The 24,772-nt window shown below is 43.4% G+C and overlaps 2 protein-coding genes across 2 annotated transcripts in view; one reads left to right on the top strand and one right to left on the bottom strand.

Annotated features, from left to right (window-relative positions):
• LOC307067901 (RAD52 motif-containing protein 1-like) overlaps positions 1–24,772 on the top strand; it is a gene marked incomplete at both ends in the record, with an annotated part of 661,371 nt that overhangs the window by 47,895 nt on the left and 588,704 nt on the right. The window lies entirely within an intron of this gene.
• Positions 1–24,772, bottom strand: part of LOC307067390 (exocyst complex component 7-like) — a gene marked incomplete at both ends in the record, with an annotated part of 85,984 nt that overhangs the window by 20,685 nt on the left and 40,527 nt on the right. The window contains 2 exon segments of the mRNA XM_079724867.1: positions 8,444–8,624; positions 8,791–9,327. Of these exon segments, the coding sequence (XP_079580993.1) occupies positions 8,444–8,624; positions 8,791–9,327 (718 nt within the window).

Genomic DNA, 24,772 nt, shown 5'->3' with positions numbered 1-24,772 from the left:
CGAGCAGACAAGCTTCTCGGGCTGGTGTGTGCCTGAGGGCACCGATCCTCTGTGCCAAAATCTCTCCGCTTTGCCCTCCGCACCCCTGTTGCTGTGCTCTCCTCCGCTACTCCGAAGCTTTCCCCCTCCGCCACCCGCAGTCTCCGCCCGCGAAGGGGCTTGTAGTGTGTAGAAACCTTCCCTCCTTCACGGCTCCCTCCGACTGGTGCAGGTCCCGTCCATATCCTATTGTCTCTGTTTATTCTTTTTTTCTTTTGACCTACCCAGGTATGTGGGGAGTTTCTTGCCTTTTGGGGGGTCTGAGGTCTTCTGTCAGCGTTCAGTAGGTGTTCTGTTGGAGTTGTTCCACGTGTAGATGAATTTCTGATGTATCTGTGGGGAGGAAGGTGATCTCCGCGTCTTACTCTTCCGCCATCTTCCTCCGTCTCCGTGAATGCACTTAATGACACTGGATTGTATGCTAAAATGATGAAAATGGTAAATTTTATGTTATGTATATTTTAACAATATTCAAAAAAAAAAAAACCCACAGGTATGCAAGCCATAATACCCTCCTAACCCTCCTTAAAAGGAGTGAGGCCCTATCCTAATCCTGATGCAAACTTAAGGAATGCTCACTGCCCATTTTCCCATCTTCCCTGCCCAGGAAGGAGAACCACGAGCTGGCAGGGCAGAGCCAGAGCCAGAGGCGGGAAATTGGTCGTGACGTTAGTCCCACTGAAGAAACTCAGAAGAGCCACAACAGAGGGTAAGGCCCAAGAAGACGGACAGAGGCAGGCTAGGGAAGAGAAGGCAAAGGCAGAAGGAAGGAAATCCCTGAGAACATGGGCAGCTGATGACACTAGGAAGGGACACCACAGCTGTGAGGAAAAGGAGGATCAGACAACAGGGGAAATCAGAGAAGGGAACTGCCCCAAGGTAAGGAAAGAGAGTAGTAGGAGAAAAAGGAAGAATTGTAAGCAAGAAGGAGATTCATTCAAGAAGCGACTCTTCCCAAGTACCAGCAGGAAAATGACTTCGTTCCACTGAGGTGGCCATTTGTATCTAAAGGAACCAAGAAAGTTGGTGAAGCCTATAAAAAGTTAGGAAGAAACATTCTTTTCTATGTAAGAATATTAATATGCCCCCATCCACAGAGAACTATGTACTGCCATTTTTTTCATTTGTTTTTGTCCTTTTTTTCTCCCACAAGAAGAGAACACTTACTTGTTTAGGAATAATTTCAATCAGGGACTACCTTTTTTATTTGTACCAAACACTAGTACACCATGAATGAGCTAAAGCATTTTAATGGCACAGGGGTAAGAGTATAGGCTTGAAGCCAGCTCTACCTGAATCTGAATCCTGGCATTGTGACCTGAGGCAATCTGCTTAAAAATCTGCTTTGATTTCCAAATCTGCAAAATGGGAATCATAACAGTGCTACACTTCAAGGCATTACTGCAAGAATTAAATAGGGTAAAATATGAAGGCACTCAGAACAGTGTCTGGCCCACACTAATCACTATTAAGGTATTAGCTTCCTATTATACTCCAGACCTAGAACATGAGTTCCAGGAGAGCTGAGATTTTGTCTGTTTTGTTCCCTGTTGAAGCCTCAGGTACCTCACATAATTCTTTGTTGAATAATAAAAATGTATTGAATGCCAGCAACACAGAAGCCCGAAAGAATAGCACTACCTTAATGTTATTACCAACAACTAAAATCTGCATAACACTTCAGGCTCACAGAGGGTTTTCTACACCTTATCTCAGGTGATTCTGTGACGCTGCCATTATTACCTCCGTCTCACAGACAAACGAAGGCTCAGAAGATGTAAGTGATTTGCCCAAGAATCTTGGCAATTAATGCTACTTCTGTTCACTCTAGACCCCCACCCAGAAAGCTCAGAACATACCCTACTGAACTGTTCAATTCTCCTTAACTACAGATACCCAGAGTTCAAGTTCACCAAAACACTTTATCCGAATGCCTCAATGGAATTGATGGAGACGGAGGAAACAGATGAAACAACATTACTAACTATTAAAGTTGAACAACGGGTACAGTGGGATTGATTATACCCTTTCCACTTCTATACATCTGAAATTTTCCATAATAAAAAAATGTAATTAAAAAATAAACTCTTCACTCCCAACATAATTTCTGCCATTTCCAACTTCCTATTGAGCACACCTGGGTGCGAGGAAAACACCACAGCAGAGAAGTTTCTCAGTCTGAGGCACTGAAGAGAGTGCTGCACTGGGAATCAGGAAGCTTCCGTCTTCACTCTGCTTTATCTAACTGTGAGACCTCACTGGTCCCTCTAGCTCCTCTGGGCCCCGAACTTCCTCATCTGTTCCTTCCAGTGTTAAGATTCTGATTTCACCTTTCTACTAGTTCCTTAAACTCAACACGCAAAACGAAAATCATCTTTTCTCTATTCTAAACCCCTAAGACCTGCTCTTCCTCCTGACTTCTGTATTCCTGCTGTCCCATTCTGCCAGCCATCCAACCACAAATACCTCAGCATCATCTCTGACTTAAGACACAGAACTGACTGTTCCTTCCCCTCCTACCTAATCAGTCAGCACATCTCTCTGTTCAACCTCCAAAGTATCTCTTGACTCCACCACCTCCTATCATTCCCAAGCACACTAACTCAGGCACTCATCATCCCTCACCTGGAGGAGTACCATGAACCCGACTGAAAACCCTGTCTCTAGTTTCTCCTCACTGAACATCCAGCATATGCATTCTCCAAAACCCAGTCGTGACGTCTCAACAGCCTCACTGTCCACTATGTTTTTTCATGTAACCCAGGGTCCGGGTAATTTGGATACTCAGTTTCCGGACATCCACCTCATTTCCAACACCACCCCTCAGCCTTTGCTCAAGCTACCCTTCCTCCAGAATGCCCTCTTCTTGCCCTGGCGCCTCAATTTCACAGTGGTGCAATTTAAATGCCACCTCCTCAGTTGAAGTGTTCCCTTACATCCCCAAGGGTGCAGTATCACTCCCTCCACTGAACCCCTAAGCACCTTGTCTGAACCCCTCTTACAGCGCCCTTCAAATTTCTATTAGTCCTTCCTTGTTTTGGTGCCCCTACTCTCTCTACTAGGTGATTCGCTCCTTGTCAGAGGAAATGATGCTTTATTCATCTTTGTATCCTTCAGAACAGAGCTTCTCAAAGACTGTGCCGTGGCACTGTGGTATGCCCCGAATGAGCTAAAGAGGTTCTAGTCAGTCATCCCCTCAGCCCTCCACAAAGAGACTTCAGCAGCCAAAGTCCCACAAGTCAAGCCTCAAGCAGCCTCAAGCAGCCTCCTCCTTCAGCCAAGTATACGCCACGATGACTTGAGGAGCACTAAGAGGACGCAACACGTGGTACACAATGGATGCGCACTAAACATGTGCCGAGCTGAACCTTGGAATAACTCACCCATTCCCCTTCAACCACTATGTTCTCAAGAAAACTTACCATCCAGACTAGACTCTCTCTGAATATTCTTCCCGAACATGTTCTGATCATCTTTTTAATAATCACCTGTTTATTAGCTGGTTATACTTGCCTTACCATCCAAAGACCACATCGGTATTTTACTGATTAAAATAGCAAAGGATATGAAAAAACAATTCACCATGAAGAGACTCAAAGAGAAAAATTCAACATTATAGAACAAAGAAGTACAAATGCCACTTTACACTATTAAATAAGCAAAACCTTTTAAGGAAAAAATGTATTTATATCCAGTTATGGTGAAACAGGTACATCTGTGTATCTGTTCGTAGTACAAACTGGTATAACATTCTTGAAAAACAGTATGGTGATATATATCAAAAGCCATAAAAACATTCATACCATTTAACACAATAATGCATTCAAAAATTTATCCTAGAGATATAATTAGCCAGAAGAAAAATACAATAATATCTACAATAATGTACATTAAAGTATTAACTGAAAACGAGCCAGCAACATAAATATCTAACATAAAAAGATTTAAGTAAATTATTGACGGCATGACTTGATGAAATATTTTGCAGCCTCTCAAAGTGTAATCATGTCAATTAAAATTGTGACAACTATAACATGGAAATGTTTCATAATCTAATAAGTAGGAAAAATTCAAATTATATACATTATAATTAAAAACGAGTACAATAATATATGTGTGTGTATGTATATATATATAGATATATAGAGATACATATCTATATATATATATATATATTTAGCAGGATGCCAAAAAGAAAATCAACTGTTTTAGGGGTAGTAACACAAATATTTAACAATTTACTTAATAACAATTCTTAAATTATTTTATAATTTAAGAGAGAAAGTTCTACCATACTGAGGAAACTTAGGGGTCCCAGGATGCAAACTCGATATTGTCTCAGGAAGAGGTCCACACCTCTCTTTTACTGCTCACTTTGGCCTTAACTGAGAACGCTCATGTACTTCTTATCACAATAACCTATGACAACCCAGACCCCAGCTTTCCAAGGACCAAGAAACCAGCTGAACTAGCCTTCTGATCATCCCCATGAACCTGTGGGGGATGAATCGTGCAAACTACCCTAACTCAAGAAACAAAGAACCCCTACAACAATGTTTTACTTTAGCAATCAGTAAGTAGCCAAGCCTAAGTTTAATTAAAAACCCTAAAAGTAAAAAAAAAATAAAAAAAAAAAATAAAAAAAAACCCTAAAAGTATATAGCATTGTCTCATTAAAGTCTCTGGGACTAGCATTAAAAATATATCAACAAATAATTTTAGCACTGATGCCCCACAAGGACAATATTAAAACAGTCTTCTAATTGTTTTTCTGTAGTATTACCATTTTCTTAGTTTAATACTGAATGGCCAAGATACTATAATGGACCAAGAAGATTAATTACTGTGAAATACTCAAGACTAAAATGTCAGTCTTAGGGCATTTCAGCAATAAACAAATAATTTGAAGGACTAATACAACCATTAGGAAAAAAGTTTAACCTTCTGTTTCCATTGATATGTTCCTGGTATCCAGAACCGCAGATATATAGTCATTCATGACAATACACACATAGTAGATAACAGGAAAAACAAACAATTTAATACTTAACCTGTTCATCAGAGCACAGGGTGATCAACACTCAAGAATGTTGACACAAAAACTGAAGGACCTCTGAAGATCCAATCATATGCAGATAGGTTGAATCCCTGTGCAGTTACTCATTCAAAACAGAAGTGGAAGATTAGCCTACCCTCACTTCTCTTCAAACAAACTGACAAAGCATCAGGCAGTCTGTTTGGAGTAGGTTCACCATCATCCAGTCGGCCCCAGAAGAAGCCAATTCAGTCAGGTCACCACTGCTGCACCAGGGCCCTACTTCCTCCACCTTGTCCCACCTCATCTTGCTGACCAGACACCCTCCTCTAGATTAAGTCCCTTTTGTCTTTTCCTCAGGCATTACCAAGTCCTTGCTTTGTAAATAAGGCTCTCCCAGACCTTACTCACCTGCAGTTCACTGCACTGGGTATCACCCAAAGAGCCCATCAGAGCCCTTTATAATTTCTGAAAGAGAGGGAAGGAACCTTTTAATACATACTAGAAAACACCACTGCTGATGTATCAGTTCTGAAGCATTTGTATCAAGTGGTCACAGCATATGGTCCTTTGGTCCACAGTACTTCACTAAAATGTAGCATAACCAGCCAGGACCAAGAGTCCTGAGATAAGGGTCCAGAGATAAAAAGTTTGGTTTAATGTTACTACTAATCAGCTGTATGACCTTGGGAAAGTCACTTGACTTCTCCAGGCCTCAATTTCCTCATTGGAAAATAAGACAGACTAGATAGAAGCAGCAGAGCATACTGCAATGGAAAGAGAACACCCTTTCCAAGGCACAACGCCAGCACCACTACTTACTGGTCTTGCGACATTATGTTCGTTAATTCACATTTAACCTAAATTTCCTCTGCAAAGCAGAAATAACAGCTATCTTGGAGTTGTTCTGAAAACTAAAGGAAAGATCATGAGTTATAAAAAGCCTATAGTAAGTATACTGTGCATCTCATCATAAAATTCCACAGATGATAATTACCAACATTACTCCCAGCCCTAAGGTTACGTGAATTCAAGTTCCAAATATTTATTTCCTTACAAGATCAACAAATCAAAACTTTACCAACCTGACAATGCAATTAACTGTTTGAGTGTTTCACTAACAATTCAATTACAGTTATCTTAAACTAATGGAAGTTTAAGATTATCAATATTAATTAACATCACAGGAAATAAGGGTGGAATACCTGCCTAACATCTAAACGGGTTCCGTGGCCATGCCTTCCATGACCTCTCCCTCTGCTTTCACTACTGCCCGCGCACCGAGTCAAGAGAGGTCTTCCAAACACCAAGTAACACCAACTGCTTTCTACGGTCAGATTAGGGGGACATGGCTAACGATGGAGGAAGGAGAGCAGAGGCTTTTTATCTTTTTTCTTATATACACTTAGCACTGCTTGGATTTGTTTACCATAGCATGCATCAGTTTTACATAAAAATAAATAAGTTTTTAAACTATATTAGTTACACATATTGCCTACTGAAAGGAAGCTCGCCTCAGAGGAATATTTTCACCACTAGGAGAATATCGACAGAAGAAAGCAAAAAGGCAAATTCAGATGTTCTGGGAACACCTAAAATATGGCACAGAAATAACAAAAATCACAAACATTCACACGTCACAATGGTTTACTCAAAAAAATGTGCCTGCATTCTTTGAAGAACCTAATGATGAATCAGGGTTTCTGGGGGTCAAAACAAGTTGAACACACAAATTCTGGCTTTACCAGACAACTTCCTGCCCATGGAGAAACTGACCCAGTACAATTTACACCAGTAAACAAGTTGGTATGACTCTTTAGTAGTATGCTGAAAAACTTTCAATTTGCTTTAGACAATTGGTACCTTTTAAAATAAAGATATATACATATATAAATATATATGCACACATATATAGACATATAAATTAAAAATCTTCATGTTATATCTACTATTTCTTTTTGAAAGAGGAATATTAACCTTATTAAATTCAGGATAGCTCAAAAGTATAATCGCAGCCACCGGTGAAGTGACAGACCACTAAGTTTTATGCGGCTCCTAGCCAGTGCTACCGAAGTCATCCTGACTACACCCAGCAATTTAAATGAACTACAAGGTGCTGCGGCCACACTCTCCACACATATCATACTTCTCTCCTAGAAAACAATTCAAACTATTATTTAGAAATCAAATTATATCCGCATGTATACTTATCTAAGTTGATGGAAATAAACAGCCATAACAATTTGTTTATAATTTTTAAGTAGCTCCTCCCCATCTCTTGTTTATCGACAAGTTGATAAACCTGGCCCCAAATCTACTATGCATTTAAAACTGTTAAGCATTTAAAACAACAGGCAAAGGACCTTACTTCTTGTGCTGGGCCTGTATTTAGAATCTTAAATATAGTCTGACAGATAATTATAGACTAATTTGCATTTAATATCAATACCATGCCTACTTCTTAAACAGAGGACAAAAGTGCATGTGTAAGATCTGGTCGACTTATTTGTAGGTCCCTCTGCAATATTCTTAGTCTTTCATGAATATGCTCTATATTTTTAAACTACACAAGGTCCTTTGTAAGTAGAAATGATTTCCCCTGTTATTTTGGCATCACTCCCTTCTCCAGTAAAACACTGGACTGTCCATAAATGTACACAGACTTTAAAACAATGTAGATTGAATACTTATGGTATTAGAAAGGAAACTTCTTGCTCACAACTGCAAAAATCAAGCACACCAGCTGATAGAGAGGCACTTACTGACTCCCCAAAACTCCCGCCTTACCTAAAAATAGTGTCCCAGCTTCCCAGCCAAAAGGACAGACTAAAAAAGCTATGTGTTCAAAGACACAGACCCTCGCTTCACCACAAACTTCAGTACTATGGCGTTTCCCATTTTAGAATGCTTCGTGTGACAACCTGTACAGTGGCCAAACACCAACTTCACTTTGAAGTGAATACTAACACTTCACATGGTAATATGTATTAAAAGTAATATGTAATATGTATTACTATGTAATATGTATTTAAAAAGTAATACATAGTAATATGTAATATTACAAATTAATATGTAGTAAAAGTAATATGTATTAAAAAAGGTCCAGAGGCCCGCAGCCCGGGCCCCCCCTCCCCCGTACTGTTTGCCTTTAAAACCGACCCCCATGTTTAAAAACGTGGCTTTGGGTCTTTCCCGTCGCTCCTGCCCCGGCCTCCCTTCCGCCCACCCTTCGCCTCCACGCCGGTTCCCTCTACCCCGCCGCCCTCCTGTCCTGGCAGACACCCCGCGTCTGCATTTAATCAGCCCGAGGTTTCCCTGCTGCTGGCAGCAAAGAGCCGCTCATTGGTTTATTTATGCGTCTGTTATTGCTCTAGATCTTCGGTGCCCGGAGGCGGGCTTCTGCTTCCCGCCCCCGGGCAGCCGGGGGTCGCCCTCGGGGCCCCGGAGCCCGGCAGCCCTGCAGGCCAAGCGGCGCTCTGACTGCAGCATCCGCGTATGGAAAGATGCCTCTGTCCTGCCAAACCGTTCCGGGGCCGTCGGGCTCCGGAACCTGGGCGGACACTGTGTCCCCGAGCCTACCGGCATCGCAGCGCGTTAGGGAGGGGTAGGGTGAGTACTAAGCGAAAAGCAAATTTTACCCCTGTTGACTCTCCCTTCCGCTGTCTCCTCCCCTCGGCCGGTAATGCGGTCTGCGACCCTCTAGATGGGGACCCCACCCCTCCCCTAGAAATCTGGTTTTGGGCTCTGCCGAATCCACCCTTTTACAGTCCGGGCTGCTTGCGAACTGGGACTTCCCGAGGCAGGTGACTCGGGGGCGCAGATTGCGAGCTCTGGCCGGGGAGCAGAGGCGCGCCAGGGCTCGAGGGAGGGTCCGGGAGAGGGGCCGGGGCCGGAAGGAGGGTGCGCCCGCCGCAGTCCACCTGCCGGGTCCCAGCCGGGCGGCGAGCGCTGGCGCCCGGGCGGCGAGCGCCGGCGGCCGGGCGAGCGGACGACTGCGGGCAGCACTCCGGCCCAAGGCTGGTTGGGGGACGCTCAGGTCGCCTGGCTGCGACGGGGCGCGCTGGAAGTAGGGGCGCCGAGATGCCAGCCCGACAACCAAGCGAGCGACCCCGCAGCCCACGCCCGCCGCCTGGGCCTCTGCTCCTGCCCGAGGGCTCGCTGCAGGGGAGCTGAGCGCTCTCGCGATTCTCGCCGCCCGCGTTCGGTTGCGCGGTCGAGCAGAGCTTCGGCCCGCGCCCTCGCGCGGTGGTCCCCTGGCCCCGGGGCCCGTTGGTCAGTCCGCCGCACTCTCACCTCCCATTGCCACTGGTCTCTGCTTTGCAGACTTTGGGGGCCTACTCTGGTTGCTTTTTTGTTTTCCCCAAGCAAATTTTGACCAAGAGGTGTCCAAGGGAAAATTCCTCCAGGACACCAAGACTTGCGAAATTGTATTCGGTATAAAATGCTGTTGAAAGGCTCTGAAATTAGAAGAATGCACAGGCATTAAAGCCCTCCTTCGGTGCACGGGGAGGGCCTGGGGCCTTCGGGTCCACCCAAAGGTTTTACGCTCCACCAGACCCTAGGAGAAGCCTCTCTCGAGGAACCTGGACGGTTGCTGACAGAAGCCCTGCCCCCGGGGAGCTAAAAACTCCACCAGGCAATTGTCCCGGCCAAGTGAGAAGAGTGGGGTGTAGACTCCTTAAGGGATTGGCCCGGGGTCAGCGGTGAGGGAGGGAGCGAGGTGGTGAGTCACTGCAGGCCGGCTGAGAACGTGGCGTGCCGGGAGGGCCCTCGCCTGAGTCACCGCTTCTCTGAGCTCCGAGTGAGTTGGGAAACTGGAGCCCGGGGCCAAGTTCTTGGACAATCCAGGCCCGGCCGCCACGCGGGGCCGTGGGCTGGGGGCGGGGAAGCAGCGCTGCTCGCGACCCTCTGCCGGTGCCCGCTGGAGAATGAGCCGCCCCGCCCGTCTGGAGAAGGCTCCAAAGTCTCCCCTTTGCGCGGTAGCCAGTTACTGTTTCCAGTCCCCCTTCTGCACCTAGTCAGCCCCTCCTATGCACTGACTTACTGGTTGCTTTGTGTTTACCCGGCACCTTAATATGTGTGGTCTGAGTTTCCTGTAATTCAGCATTCAGTAAGCTGAGGGCAAGGACTGTACCTCGCCCATGTTTCTTTAGGAGGTGCTTTTCTTGGCCTTGCATAGGCCTGGACCCAGAGAAGAGCTTGATATATGTATGACTGCCCGACCCACCCGTTCGTCCAAGACAACGTGCATCCTGGCCCATCCTAGTGCAAGATGCCACCTGTGGCCTCAGCTAGAAAACCCTCCTAACTCCTTTCGCTGCCTCCACTCTGCCCCCTACTGTCTGCTCTCCATCTGACCAACCCAGTGAGGTCTGTGAAATGTTGTCACGTGAGTCCTCTGCCCTCGTCACACTTAGAATAAAACCAAATTCCTAACCATAGCCTACAAGGTCCCATGTGAGGGAGCTCCTCACCATGATCAGCACACTGGCCTTCAACATTCCCCTGCAGCACTGCAAGCCTCCCTCCAGCCAGATCCTTGACCCCCCAGATCTGATAGCCATCATCCTTTTAGCGCTCAGGTCTCAGCTCGGATGTCCCCTCCTGAAAGAGAATTTTCATGATCCCCTTCACCAAAGCAGGGCATTCTCTATTCTTTTACCCTGGATTAGGAATGTTCTTGTTTGTCTCTTTGTTGATTGTTTATTATCTGCCCCAGCCCCCTTATGGAGTATAAGCTCCATAAGGGCACAGGCCTTGTCTAGCTTGTTCACTCAGGGCCTGGCACATACATAGGCATTCAGCAAAGATTTGTTGAATGAATGACCAAACCTTTATGAGAGCGAGGGGTGGTGGTGAAAGAGTGCAGAAGCATGGAATGAGCAGCTGACGGCCCTGCCCATCATCAGACCACTGGGATTGTACACAGCTAGAGGCAGGCAGGTTGGAGTGGAGTTGGGGGGAAACAGACCCCTTGGTCACCATTAATGGTGCTCCATTCTGATTCTGATCTGATGAACCACAGCCCCAAATAATCCCCCACTCACGCCCGCTTCCTTCCCTCACTTTTTTCCTCCCCATCCCCAGCAATGGCCACATCTTATTCTGTCCACACCTAAGGTTCAGTCCTTGGTCTCTCTTTTTCAACTACACTGCCTGCCCTTCTCTTTTGGTCTCAAGGCTTTGAGTAGAGCCTTTACCCTGAGAAAGGACTCTAAACCTGAAGCTCAAGCCCAGGGCTTTCTCCTGAGCTTCAGACCCTAGTCTAGCAGCTTCTTAGCGTCTCCACATGAATCTCTAATGGACGTCGCAAGCTCAACATGTCCAGAGGTGAGTTCTTGAGTTCCCCCCACAAATGTGATCCACCATGGTCTTCCCTAGCTCCACCTCTTAATTGCTCAGGCCACAGTCACTCCTGTCTTTCTCTCAAACTCCATCTGCAATCCATCTACAAATCCTGCTTTGCCTTCAAATTGTATCTAGCAACCTACATCTCTCATCACCTCCATAGTTGCCACTCTGGTCCCATGCACTTTTATCTCCTTCTCTTTGCCCCCATTCAGTGTATTCCCAACGTAGCCACCACACTGGTCTCGATAAAGTGCAGATCGAATCCTAGCTCTCCTCTGCTCACACCCATCTGATTTCTTCTCATCTCATTCAGAGGATAAATCTAGAGTCCCACACGATTTGCCTCTGATTTGTTTGACCTCATCTCCTGCCTCTCTCCGCTGGCTCTGTTTCAGCCATAATGGGCTCCTTTTTGAGTGCTTCCTCTTCCAGTAACACCGTCTCCCCTATATTCACATGGCTCACTCCTCTGCTTCCTTCAAGCTTTGCTCAGCCCAGTGAGTCCATCTCTCGCCAGTCTATTTAAATTTTCAATACTCCCCCCTCCCAGACACTCTATTTCTTTCCTGCATTTTCCCCATAGCATTTATCACCTCCTAAAGTAATAAATAATTTGTTATTCAGTTTCTTGTCTGTATCGTTCCATGTGAAGAATCAGTTTGCTGGTCACCAAAGACTTGTGTTTGTTACTGGGAACTACATTTCCCAGCCATGCCCTTGCCTTTGGGGCCATGTGACTAGTTCTTGCCAATAGACGTGAAGCAGAAGTGTGACTCTGAATGAGCAGGGCAGATCTGCATGACCAAAAGTACATGCAAGGACTCTCAGCTGAGCAGACAACAGACCTTTATTATGTTAACCTGCTGAGAAGTTGTGATCTGTTTGTTACAGCATTTAGCACCTCAATCACTGTACCTTGGGTACAGTGGCCCAGTAGAACAGAAGTTCAGTAAGGGCAAGGGCTTGTGTAGGTTTTGTTCATTTGTTTCTCCTCAGTGCCCAGAACAGAGCTTGGCATATAGTGGGTACCTAATAAATATTTGTTGAGTGAATGAATTAGTTTCCTTTTTCCACGACCAGTCATGAAAATAAGTGAATGGTTGGCAAGGAAAGGACAATGTGAAAGGAATTTTTTGTTTGTTTGCTTGTTAAGCAGGTAGTAACTCTGGATTTCTACGGAAGCACTGGCTACAGGTCTTGGTAAAACTAAATGGAGCTTCCTTTAATTCTGTTCTCCCCGCTTCATCTTTCTCTTTTCTTCTTCCCGCTTTTCTGCCTTCTCCATCTCTATCCCTCTAGGTCCTCCTTCTCTCTCCCCTTCTTCTTCCACTCCTTTTTCTTCCATGGATTTTCTTCTCTTTGTATTCCCACTTAATCTAAAAAAAAAAAAAAAAATTCACTGCCTGTTAATGTGAGCTACTACGAGTACTCAGCCAGGATATCTACTCCAGGTTACTTAAAATATAGATGTTTGAAATATCATGGTTTAAAAAATAAAGAAATATTAAATCCATGGACTCCTACTCTCCTTCTACCTTTAAGGCCCACTTCATTTCTTCTTGCAATACAGAAAAGAAGTGATGGTGGTCCAGATAATTCAGACTAACCCTCCCACTAAGGACTACTAAAACAAAAGAGACAATGTATTCCTCAAAACATCTGTTTGGAAACATCTGGTAGGTTAATAAGAGTGAAAACTATCAGGGGTAAACAGAACAGGGAGGTGATTCTAAGATTTGGGGTCCTTGTGCCCTAAGGTCCTTTGCTTTTGACAGCAACTTAAGTCCAGAGTAAGTATCACCTCGCACACATTAAGACAACTGTTATCAAAACAAAACCAAAAAACAGAAAATAACAAGTGTTGGCAAAGATGTAGTGAAATTAAAATACTTGTGCATTGCTGGTAGGAATGTAAAATGGTGCGACCACTATGGAAAACATTATGGCAGTTTCTCAAAAAATTAAACAATGACCATATGACCCAGCACTTCCACTTCTGGTTATATAACCAAAAGAATTGAAAGCAAGGACTCAAACAGATATTAAACACTCATGTTCATAGCAGCATTATTCACAATCACTAAAGTGTTGGAGCAACCCAAGCGTCCATCAACAGATGAATAGATTTTTTTTAATGTGGTATATACACACCATGGAATATTACTCAGCCTTAAAAAGGGAGGAAATGCTACACATGCTATAACATGGATGAACCTTGACAACATTGTGCTATGTGGAATAAACCAGCAGCAAGAAACAAATAACTGTCTGCTTGTATTTGTATGAGGGCATCTAGAGTAGACAAATTCTTGGAGAGTAGGAAGGGTGATTGCCAAGCAGGGGGTGGAGAGGAAAGGTGGGGAATTGTTAACTGGATACACATATAGCATCTTCAGTGTGGTAAGATGAAAAGACTTCTGGAGATTAATTGCAGAACAATGTAAATGTACTTTACTGTACACTTTAAAATGACTAAAATGGTAAACTTCATGTTAGCAGAGTTTTTACTGCAATTTTTAAAAAAATTAATGGTTAAGACAGTAAATTGTGCATTGCACCACAATTTTTGAAAGAAGAACAAAAATTTAAAACGACAAACCATGGAAAAACTACCAAAAGAAAGTAGGCCTTATGGCAAAAACGCATGACTGGAAGTAAAGAGGGATGCTTCATAATGATGGTATGCTTCATTCACCAAGAAGACATAAGAGTTCTGAATTTGTGTGTGCCTAATACACATAGCCTCAAAATATAGAAAGCAAAACCATGGACAGAATTGCAAGAAGGTAGAGACAAATCTACAAATATAGTGGAAGATGCATATATCAGTAACTGTTAAAACGAGCAGATGGAGAGCTAGTAAGAAATAGATCTGAACAACTGGTTAAGCAGACCTTACCTAAGAGATATATAGAGAATACTGCAGCCACAAGTGCAGATCACAAATTCTTCTCCAGTCTACATGGAATGTTTATGAAAATGCTGGGCCATATAACAAGTCTCAACAAATTCAAATGCTCTAAATCATACAGAGTACATTCTCAGACAGTGATGCAATTAAGATAGAAAACAAGAAAAAAACGTAAGCAAATATCTACATATTTGAAAATTCTATATACTCCTAAATAACTCGTGGATTTAGAAAATCACAGTGGGAACTAGAAAATATTTTACACTAGAAGTTTTTGAAAATATTACATCCCAGAATTAAGATGTAGCTAGAGCCGTGCAAACACGGAACATTTTTAAAAGCATGTAATAAAAAAAAATGAGCCTGATATAAGAATAAGCAAAGTAGGGGCTTCCCTGGTGGCGCAGTGGTTAAGAATCTGCCTGCCAGTGCAGGGCACATGGGTTCGAGCCCTGCCCCAGGAAGATCCCACATGACGCGGCACAACTAAGCCCATGCACCACAACAAAGAGTAGCCCCCGCTCACCACAACTAGAGAAACGCCACGCACAGCAGCAAGGACCCAGCGCAGCCAAAAATAAAATAAAATAAACATATTTAAAAGAAAAGAATATTTTAAAAAATGTTAGTTTCCTTTCTGAAGATATAAAGGAAGTTTTAAAAAAAAAGTATAAGCAGGGGCTTCCCTGGTGGCGCAGTGGTTGGGAGTCCTCCTGCCGATGCGGGGGACACGGGTTCGTGCCCTGGTCTGGGAGGATCCCATATGCCGTGGAGCGGCTGGGCCCGTGAGCCATGGCCGCTGAGCCTGCGCGTCCGGAGCCTGTGCTATGCAACGGGAGAGGCCACAACGGTGAGAGGCCATCGTACCGCAAAAAAAAAAAAAAAAAAAAAACTATAAGCAAAGTATTCTTCTGAGAGATTCCTTTACGCACAAAGAAAGTGCAAATAAATGGAAACAGTCAAAAGTTAATTCTTTGAAAAGACTAATAAAATTAGTAAACTCCTCCTGGGACTAGTTAAAGCACAAATAGTGCCAAAAAAATGAAAAAGGGAACATTTCTACAGATTTTTCAATCATTAAAAAGACACTGAGATAACGTCATGAACAGCTGTATCCAATAAGTCTGAAAATTTGATTGAAATAGACAAGTTCCTTGAAAATACAATTTTCCAAACTGGCACAATTAGAAATATAAAACCAGACTAGTCCTATATCTACTATTTTAAATTAGTTCTATAATATAAAATCTTCCTGCAAAGAAAACTCCAGGCCCAGACAGCTTCATCAGTGAGTTCACTGAGTTATATTTAAGGAAATAATAGCACCAATCTAATTTTCCTTCAAAGAATAGAAAAAGGAAATAATACCTAACCATTTCATGAGGTCCGCACAAACTTGATACCAAAACCTAACAAAGACATTACGAAAAAGAAAAATAACAGGCTAATCTCACTCATAAACTTTAATGTAAAACTACACAAATGATCAGCAGAATGAATCCAGCAATATGTAAAGAAGTTAATATACATCACAACCAAGGTGGGCTTTTCTATGAATGTTAGTTTAATTTAACGTTCAAAAATCAGTCAGGGGCTTCCCTGGTGGCGCAGTGGTTGAGAGTCCGCCTGCCGACGCAGGGGACACAGGTTCGTGCCCCGATCTGGGAAGATTTTACATGCCGCGGAGCGGCTGGGCCCGTGAGCCATGGCCGCTGAGCCTGCGTGTCCAGAGCCTGTACTTCGCAACGGGAGAGGCCATAACAGTGAGAGGCCTGTGTACCGCAAAATAAATAAATAAATAAAAATCAGTCAGAAAAAAATGTTGAATAATATTTAGCACTATTTATGATTTTTTAATGTATGTACTAGTAAAATAGGAATAAAAAGGAATTTTCTGAGCTTGATAAAGTGTGTGCAAAATTTTCAACAAACACACCAAATAGTGTAGAAAGCTTCAAACATCATACCAAGTAGTGAAATGTTGAAAGCTCTCCCTTTGAACTGGCAACAAGGATGCCTGCTCTGACCACTTCTATTTACCATCATAATGGAGGACCAGGCCCGTGCAGAAAGCAGTACAAGAAAAAAGTAAAAGGTATACGTATGGAAAAGAAGAAACACTGTTTACAAGATGACCTGATACATACGTTTAAAAATCCACAAGTAAACAATTAGAATTAACAAATGAGGTGAGTAAGGTTACTAACATCAATATTAAAATGTATTTCTACATACTAGTATATACTATATAAAAGAATAATCAGGTAGAATATAAAAAGTCTAAAAAGATATACATGCACACCAATGTTCATAGCAGCACTATTTACAATAGCCAAGACATGGAAGCAACCTAAATGTCCATCGACAGATGAATGGAATATTGCTCAGCCATTAAAGAATGAAATAATGCCATTGCAGCAACATGGATGGACCTAGAGATTATCATACTAAGTGAAGTAAGTCAGAGAAAGGTAAATATTATATGATATCACGTATATGGAATCTAAAAAAAGATAATACAAATGAACTTATTTACAAAACAGAAACAGACTCACAGACATAAAAAACAAACTTATGGTTACCAAAGGGGAAGGGGGCGAGGGATAAACTAGGGGTTTGAGATTAACAGATACACACAACTGTACATAAAATAGATAAACAGCAAGGATTCACTGTAGAGCACAGGGAACTATATTCAATATCTTGTAATAACCTGTAATGGAAAAGAGTCTGAAAAAGAATAATCACTTTGCTGTACACTGAAAACTAACACAATATTGTAAATCAACTATAGGTTAGTTAAAAAAGTTTTTTTTAAATAACGGGAAATCATCAAAAAAAATAATAAATCTTACAACAGTAGTAAAATAGTGAATACATAGTTAGGTATCTGTTGGAATGTGTACCAGAACTCTATGCAGAACTAACCATTGTGGAAATCGACATAAATGAGAGGCATCATGTGTGGCAGACATGGAGCTGTCATCTAGATGCCCTTCAAGAGAGAGCGTGGGCTTCCCTGGTGGTGCAATGGTTGAGAGTCCGCCCGCCGATGTGGGGGACACGGGTTCGTGCCCCGGTCCGGGAAGATGCCACATGCCGCGGAGCGGCTGGGCCCGTGAGCCATGGCCGCTGATCCTGTGCGTCCGGAGCCTGTGCTCCACAACAGGAGAGGCCACAACAGTGAGAGGCCCACGTACCGCAAAAAAACAAAAATAAAAGAGCTTTCTGCTCAGCCATGCAGATGTGGCCTGCACGCAGCCTCCAGCTGCAGAGAGCTGCCTTGCCTGAGGTTACATGAGCATACATCCAGTGACACACGGGGCAGGGACATACTTAGGGCCATTTTCAGCTAATGCACGATATTCCAAAGCTCTTGGCCACTCCCTGCTGCGCTGACGGAGTGCCATGGGGCCAGCATTGCTGTTTGAGCCTTTGCTGTGCCTGACCTTGCTGCCTCCCCTCCCTTCCCCAAGTGTCGAGCCCTCATAAACATCTTGCACTTCAAAGTCGGTCTCTGCCTCTGCTTCTGAAGACTCTCACCCGTGACGGCTGGCTCGGGAGAGATCTGAGGAAGCAGGTGATAAGATGGGGTTCAGAGCCAGCCAGCGAGGAGGTCCCCCTTACTGATGGTAGGTGGGTGGGACTCAGACAGCCCTTGACACAAGGTGCTGGTTCTGTTGTTAACATCCTTCTGTTGGCACATGAGGAAGGTGACCTGGTCGAAGTGAAAGCACTGGCAGAGGTCGTGTATCAGGCCCTTGAGACGTATGGGGGGAATAGTTTTTATAGAGATGATTGGTCTGGATGGCTATTGATATGCATCATTGATGTTCTACAGAGAGATGATAAAGAGTTGAAGGTAATGGGCAGTTGAAAGCCAGGTGTGAAAACCAGAGGCCTCCTTGGTTGCATAAAATGAAGCTCTTGTCTCCTACAGCGACAAGGCAGAGAAAGCTAAGGAACAAGACAATGAAGACTAAACGCCCAGCAGAGGCTGGTCAGGCCCTGGATGGGATAGAGACATATGGGCGATGACACTGAAGATTTTGGCTTCCTGGACACCTGTGGACCTTCTGAGCCTGCAGAAGTGGCCCATCATCCCCAAATCCCCAGTAAGAACTAGCACTCCCATGTGCTGGAACACCATGCAGAAGAGCCTAGGTTCCTCGGAATTCCCCCTCCTTAGTCACTATTCCTATCACTAGCTTAAGTCACAGTCTGTGGCAGCTAGGGACACGCTGAGGGGTTATATCCCACAAAAGTGCTGCAAGCCCAGCCAGTATGCCAGGGACTGGATTCTAAGGGTGCTTGGTCAAGGGGGCCAGAATATAAATGTGGGTTCAGAGGAGTCTATTGACTTGGGAGTGCTCTCCTGGGATACAGGATTCAACATCCTGGTAAGGGTCTCGGGTGCAAACTCACTGTTAGAAAAGTTGAAATCCCAGAATTGCCAGGAAAGAAGGTGGAGGAGGAAATTAAAAAGCTTAAGAATGAGCTATGTAGACCTGGAAGTGCCAGACACACCCAGTCCTCCTTCAGGGAAGGACACTCTGCCCAGCTGTGGGGAATGCACAGCCTGGACGTGCAGCTCCCGGGGGCCTGCCTCAGCTGCTGAGTGCTGCTTTGCCTAGGGTCGCTCTCTTCCTGCCCTTCCCGGGCAGCCTGGGTTTCATGACTCAGCATATGGACATTTCAGCCCAACACCGGACACTCTCACAACAATAAATGCTCCCAAGCACACCAGGGTAGCCAAAGCTTTGTCAGGTCTGGATCTGATTTCTTCCTCTGCCCAATTCTGCTGCTTTCCTTTTCCCTCATAAACTCTTGTGCTCCAAACTCCATTAAACATCTGTTTCTGGACACCCTGACCTGCATACCATAATCCTGGGTTTAAAGACTCCAAAAAGTTTCAGGAGATCAGTTCACCCACAAATGCTCTATAGATTATATACAACCGTATCAAAATTTCCAAATTTTGAACTTCTTGCAATATTTTTGCTCATACAACACATTTATTTCCAAAGAGTATTGCCCATAGTAAGTTTTTGAAAATAGAAAGTAAACAAATATTCTGTGGGACTATATTCAAGGATTGACAGATTTGGAGGACAGACACTTTATATTCTATACAATATATATATATGGTCAGGACAAAGGCAAACATTATAAAAAAGTATAAAATAGACCAAAAGATACAAACACAATAGAATGATAAACCAATTCTGGAATTTATTAGGAGATGCAAAGGGCTAAGAATTATCAAGACGCTCTTGAAGAAACAGGAAGTAGGTGGACTTGCTCTACCAGATATTAAAACTTACTATAAAGCTACAGAAATGAAGGCAATGTGGTTTGGGTACAAATACATAGAAACGAGAGGACACAGAGACAAGCAGATCCCATTTGAATGCTTGATTTACATCAAAGGTGAAACTGCAGACCAGTGATGAAAGTCTTTGTCATTATATGGTTCTAGGACAGTTGGATGCCCTTACAGAAAAAAATGAAACCTTACCTCCACCCCGCCCCATAAACAAAAATTAACTCCAGGTGGATTGTAGGTCTAACTAGGAAAGACAAGACAATAAAGCTTCTAGAACAGTACAGACCAAAAGAAAATGGAAATATTCTCTCATCTGTGCTGTTCAATACAGGTAACTGAAGGGCTGAATATTTTAAATTTTTATTTCATTTTAATTAACTTTCATTTAAATAGCCACAAGTGGCTGCCATATTGGATAGTTCAGAACTAGAAGGTAATATTGAAGACTTATCTTCATGACCTGAGGATAGAAAAGACTTCTTCAACAGCATATAAAAACCACTAACCAAAAAGAAAATAAATAAACTTAACTGTATTAAAATTAAGAATTTCTGTGCATGTAAACATATCATGATATACTTTGATGAAAGAAAGAAAGAAAGAAGTAAGAAAGAAAAGGAGCACAAAGGCAAGTCACAAGTAGGAAGAGATATTTGCAACACATAACAAAGGCTCATATCCGAAATATATAAACAACTCCCACAGATAAAAAGGAAAAAACAAACAACCCCAAAGTAGGTAAAAGACTTCAACAGGCAATTCCCCCCCAATAAAAAAAAAATCCAAATGAACAATTAACATGTTCAAAGTGTTTAACCTCAGCAATAATCAGGGATATACAAATTAAAATCATAATGAGATAACATGACACGCCAAGCAGAATGGCTAAAATCTAAAAGATTGACAAAGCAGACTGGTGGTAAGAATGTGGACCAAGGGAATCTCTCAAATAGAGTTGGGTGAAAGTTTAGATTGGTATAACCACTTTGAAAACTGTTTGGCGGCATCTGCTAAAATGAACCTATGCTATAAACCAGCAGTCTCACTTTAGGAATATGCCCAACAGAAATATGTGAACTTGCACATCAAAAGACATACACAGGGCTTCCCTGGTGGCGCAGTGGTTGAGAGTCCGCCTGCCTATGCAGGGGACATGGGTTCGTGCCCCAGTCCGGGAAGATCCCACATGCCGCGGAGCGGCTGGGCCCGTGAGCCATGGCCGCTGAGCCTGCGCGTCTGGAGCCTGTGCTCTGCAGCGGGAGAGGCCACAACAGTGAGAAGCCCGCGTATCGCAAAAAAAAAAAAAAAAAAAAAAAAGACATACACAAGAGTGCTCATAGCAGCATTATTTGTAATAGCCAGAAGTTGGGTAAAACCTGTTAGCCGTAGCAGGAAAATAAGTAAACAATCAAATCATCATGTTGTACAACTTAAATGTATACAATTTTATCTGTCAGTTATAACTCAATAAAGCTGGTAAAAAGAAACTATATAAAAGTGAACCTATAGGGCCTCTCTGATGGCACAGTTGTTGAGAGTCCCCCTGCTGATGCAGGGGACATGGGTTCGTGCCCCTGTCCGGGAAGATCCCACATGCCACAGAGCGGCTGGGCCTGTGAGCCATGGCCGCTGAGCCTGCGCGTCTGGAGTCTGTGCCTCGCAACGGGAGAGGCCACAACAGTGAGAGGCCCACATACCGCAAAAAAATAAAGTAAAATAAAAAATAAAGCGTACCTATAAAAAAAGTAAGTAAACTGCTACAGTCATACAGTGGCATACTACACAGCCATGAAAAAGAACGAACAACTGTTATATTCAACAACATGAATGAATCTCACAAAGGATGCTGAGCCAAAAACATCAGTTACAAAAGAGTCCATACCCTGTGGTCCATTTATACAAAGTTCGAAATGCAAGAAAATCCAGCTATAGTGTTGAAAGATACATGCTTAGCAAGGAGATGATTGCCATAAAATTCAGGCCTGAGGTCACCTCCAAAGGAAGGTTAGGGAGCATACGTGAGCATTCTGAGTTGCCTTACGTAATGTTCTGGAATGTGGATCTTTGCTTTGTGATAAAACAATGAGCTGTCCATCTCTGTTTCATATGTTTTTGTGTGTGTTCTATTTCACAATTAAAATGGTCAAAAGAAAACAGAAAAGGTTACAAAATATTGGGATGAATGTTTGCAAACCCTGTATGTTATATGTTTGAGTTTTTGGCTTTTTTTTTAATCATGTAATCTTATTTTTTTTAAGCCTCGATGCTCTGTGGAGGGTCCTAACATTTACCTACTACTGCTCCCTGGCCAGACTATTTGGTGTCGGGGGAGATAATCTGGGGGACAAGAAGTGCAGGTTGCAGCAAGAGACAGTATGAGTGGGCACATGGTACCAGTCTGCCCTGGAGAAGCAGCAGCATCTTTGCACCAAAACCACCATTGGATTTTTCCTTTCCAGCCTCAGTGAAGGCAGAATGGAAGAAGCAGCCCCTTAGTCTAGTTTTACGGTCCTGTCATGCACTCTTCCCCACCATCCATGAGGGATAAAGTCCCCAAACTCATTAAGCCGCTATGTAAAATTTCTGTTGTTGCCAGGGGTTGGGGGCAGGAAAGAAGAGGCAGCAACTGTTTGATGGGTATGGAGTTTTCTTTTGGAGTGATGAAAATGTTTCGAGCTAGAGTTGGGGGTTGCACATCCCGAATGTGTACTAAATGCCACTGAATTGTGCACTTTGGTTAATTTTATGTTTTGTGAATTTCATCCCAATTTAAAAACAAATAAATAAAAATTTAAAACTCAGTGGATAGATTTAACAAACAAAAGACTATATTTTTCTCCTTCCTAATAAAGGCAGAAATATTTCTTTCTAAAAGGAAATAAATAGACTTTTAAAGAATTTCTGGCATCCCCAAACTTACCTAGTTGCTGTTTCTTGCTTTTTTCTTTTTTTTTCCCTAAAAATTTTATTTATTTATTTATTTATTTGGCTGCGTTGGGTCTTCGTTTCTGTGCGAGGCCTTTCTCTAGTTGTGGCAAGCGGGGACCACTCTTCATCGCGGTGTGCGGGCCTCTCACTGTCGCAGCCTCTCCTGTTGCGGAGCACAGGCTCCGGACGAGCAGGCTCAGTAGTTGTGGCTCAAGGGCCCAGTTGCTCTGCGGCATGTGGGATCTTCCCGGACCAAGGCTCGAACCCGTGTCTCCTGCATTGGCAGGCAGACTCTCAACCACTGTGCCACCAGGGAAGCCCACTTTTTTCTTTTAGGTTGTACAAGGCAAGTTCCTTAAGGTGTACTACATGATGACTTAACATACATATACATTGTGAAATGATTACCACAATCAGGTTAATTAATACACTCATCACTTTAACCTTTTGGGGGAGGGATGGGGAGTGAGAACAATTAAGATCTACTCTCTTAGCCAGTTTCAAGTATATCGTACCATATTATTAACTGTAGTCACCGTACCATACAGTAGATCTTTAGAACTTAGTCAACTTATTACAAACTGAAAGTTTGTGCCCTTTGCCCAACATCTCCCCATTTTCCCCACTCAGCCCCTGACGACCACCATTCTACTCTCTGGTTCTAAGAGTTTGACTTTTTTAGGTTCCATGTGTAAGTGGGATCATGCAGTGTTTGTCAGTCCGTGTCTGGCTTATTTCTCTCGGCATAATCTCCCCCAGGTTCATCCGTGTTGTTTTGCTTTTCAGTTCTTGTACCCACCCCCTTTCCCTGTCTCCCCTAGAAGGTAATTTTCAGCACATGTTTGCGTGCACAAGCACTTCTGTGGGTCTGCCTTTGCCTCTGGTTCTCTGACCTTTTGCAGCCTCTCCCGTGGCGAGCACTGCTTTGCTGAGTCTGCATTTCTGCTGCCAGTCCTCAAAATGATCTTGACAGGAAGCCAGGCTTCCTGGGGTCCTGAATCAGCAGAGCAGGAAGGAAATAAAGGCCACAGAACTGTCGAAGAGGAAGCAGCCAACTTGAAGACAGAACCCATACCTCTCAATAGGTCTGGAGAAGAGTCCCATCATCTGTGACTAGAAGCACAAATGCTGGAACAAGTCACCTGAAATGCTGTTTCCTGCCATCAGATGACCCAGGGCAAGTCCTCTGCCTCTCTCTGCTGTCATTTCCCCATATGTAAAATGGGAATGATTGTTTGATGGTTACAGGCATCTCCAGCCATGGCTTGGATAGAGAAAGTCTGCAGCAAGGCTAGCTCTTACTCCTTTCAAAGCTTTCAGTTTTAAAGTAGAGAGCTTAAAAAATACCCATTTCTTTTCTTCCCGCCTTTCACCTCCCGTGTTGCAGTTAAGAACTGATATCACACGAGCAAACAAACAAAACAAACCAGAAACACCTTGGTAACCTATTTTTGGCATTCACAATTGAACAGGAAAATGGCACAGGAAAATAGGATAATACGTTTGAGGACATTTTCTTCCTAGATCTTATTGTAACTGGCAATGGCATTTAGGGCCTACAAGTCTAACTCCCTTATTTCTAGTAGTTGAAGTTTTGGCGTGGAGCTTTTCACTCGCAGAGACAGCAAGAAGTACACAGTTCAGTGATGAATTCTCTTGTGGCGAGTCTACTCTTCAGAAGTGTTAGGATACTGGGAGATGCTGGGACTCGGAGATGGGTGACCCAGGCTTTGGTTTGCCAGGAGACCCTGGGCTAATTACTCCACTTCCCTACCCATCAAATTGGGGGTGTTGGATTGAATGGTCTTTAAACTTCCTTCAGTTTAATGATGAAGGATTCCACTCTTCAATATCACCCCCAAAGATAAAAAGGAGTCATGAGGGTTTGGGCTAAGAATGAGCTGGGGAAAAAAAAAAAGGCCCCTAAGGTCCTCCTTTAAAAAAAAAAAAAGTGTGTTTTAATTATAAGTCACATTTTACTTTCAGGAAAACAAACAACACCTAGGCATTTTTTGTTCTGTTTAGTTTAACTTTAATCTTTCTCCCCAGCAGATAACTCTTCAGTAGAAAGGTTTGGGGAAGGTTTCTTACACTTTCCACCTACAGGCCAGTGTACATACCTGAAAGGACTCCCTGGAAGCTGCTTTGCCAGTTTTGCAGAAAGTCACTGCCGAGAGAGAAA

This window comes from Hyperoodon ampullatus (assembly GCF_949752795.1).
Source record: "Hyperoodon ampullatus genome assembly, chromosome: 19".
NCBI classification, from domain to species: domain Eukaryota; kingdom Metazoa; phylum Chordata; class Mammalia; order Artiodactyla; family Ziphiidae; genus Hyperoodon; species Hyperoodon ampullatus.
Note: the sequence above shows the minus strand (reverse complement) of the source record. Positions and strands in the feature narration are given on the sequence as shown.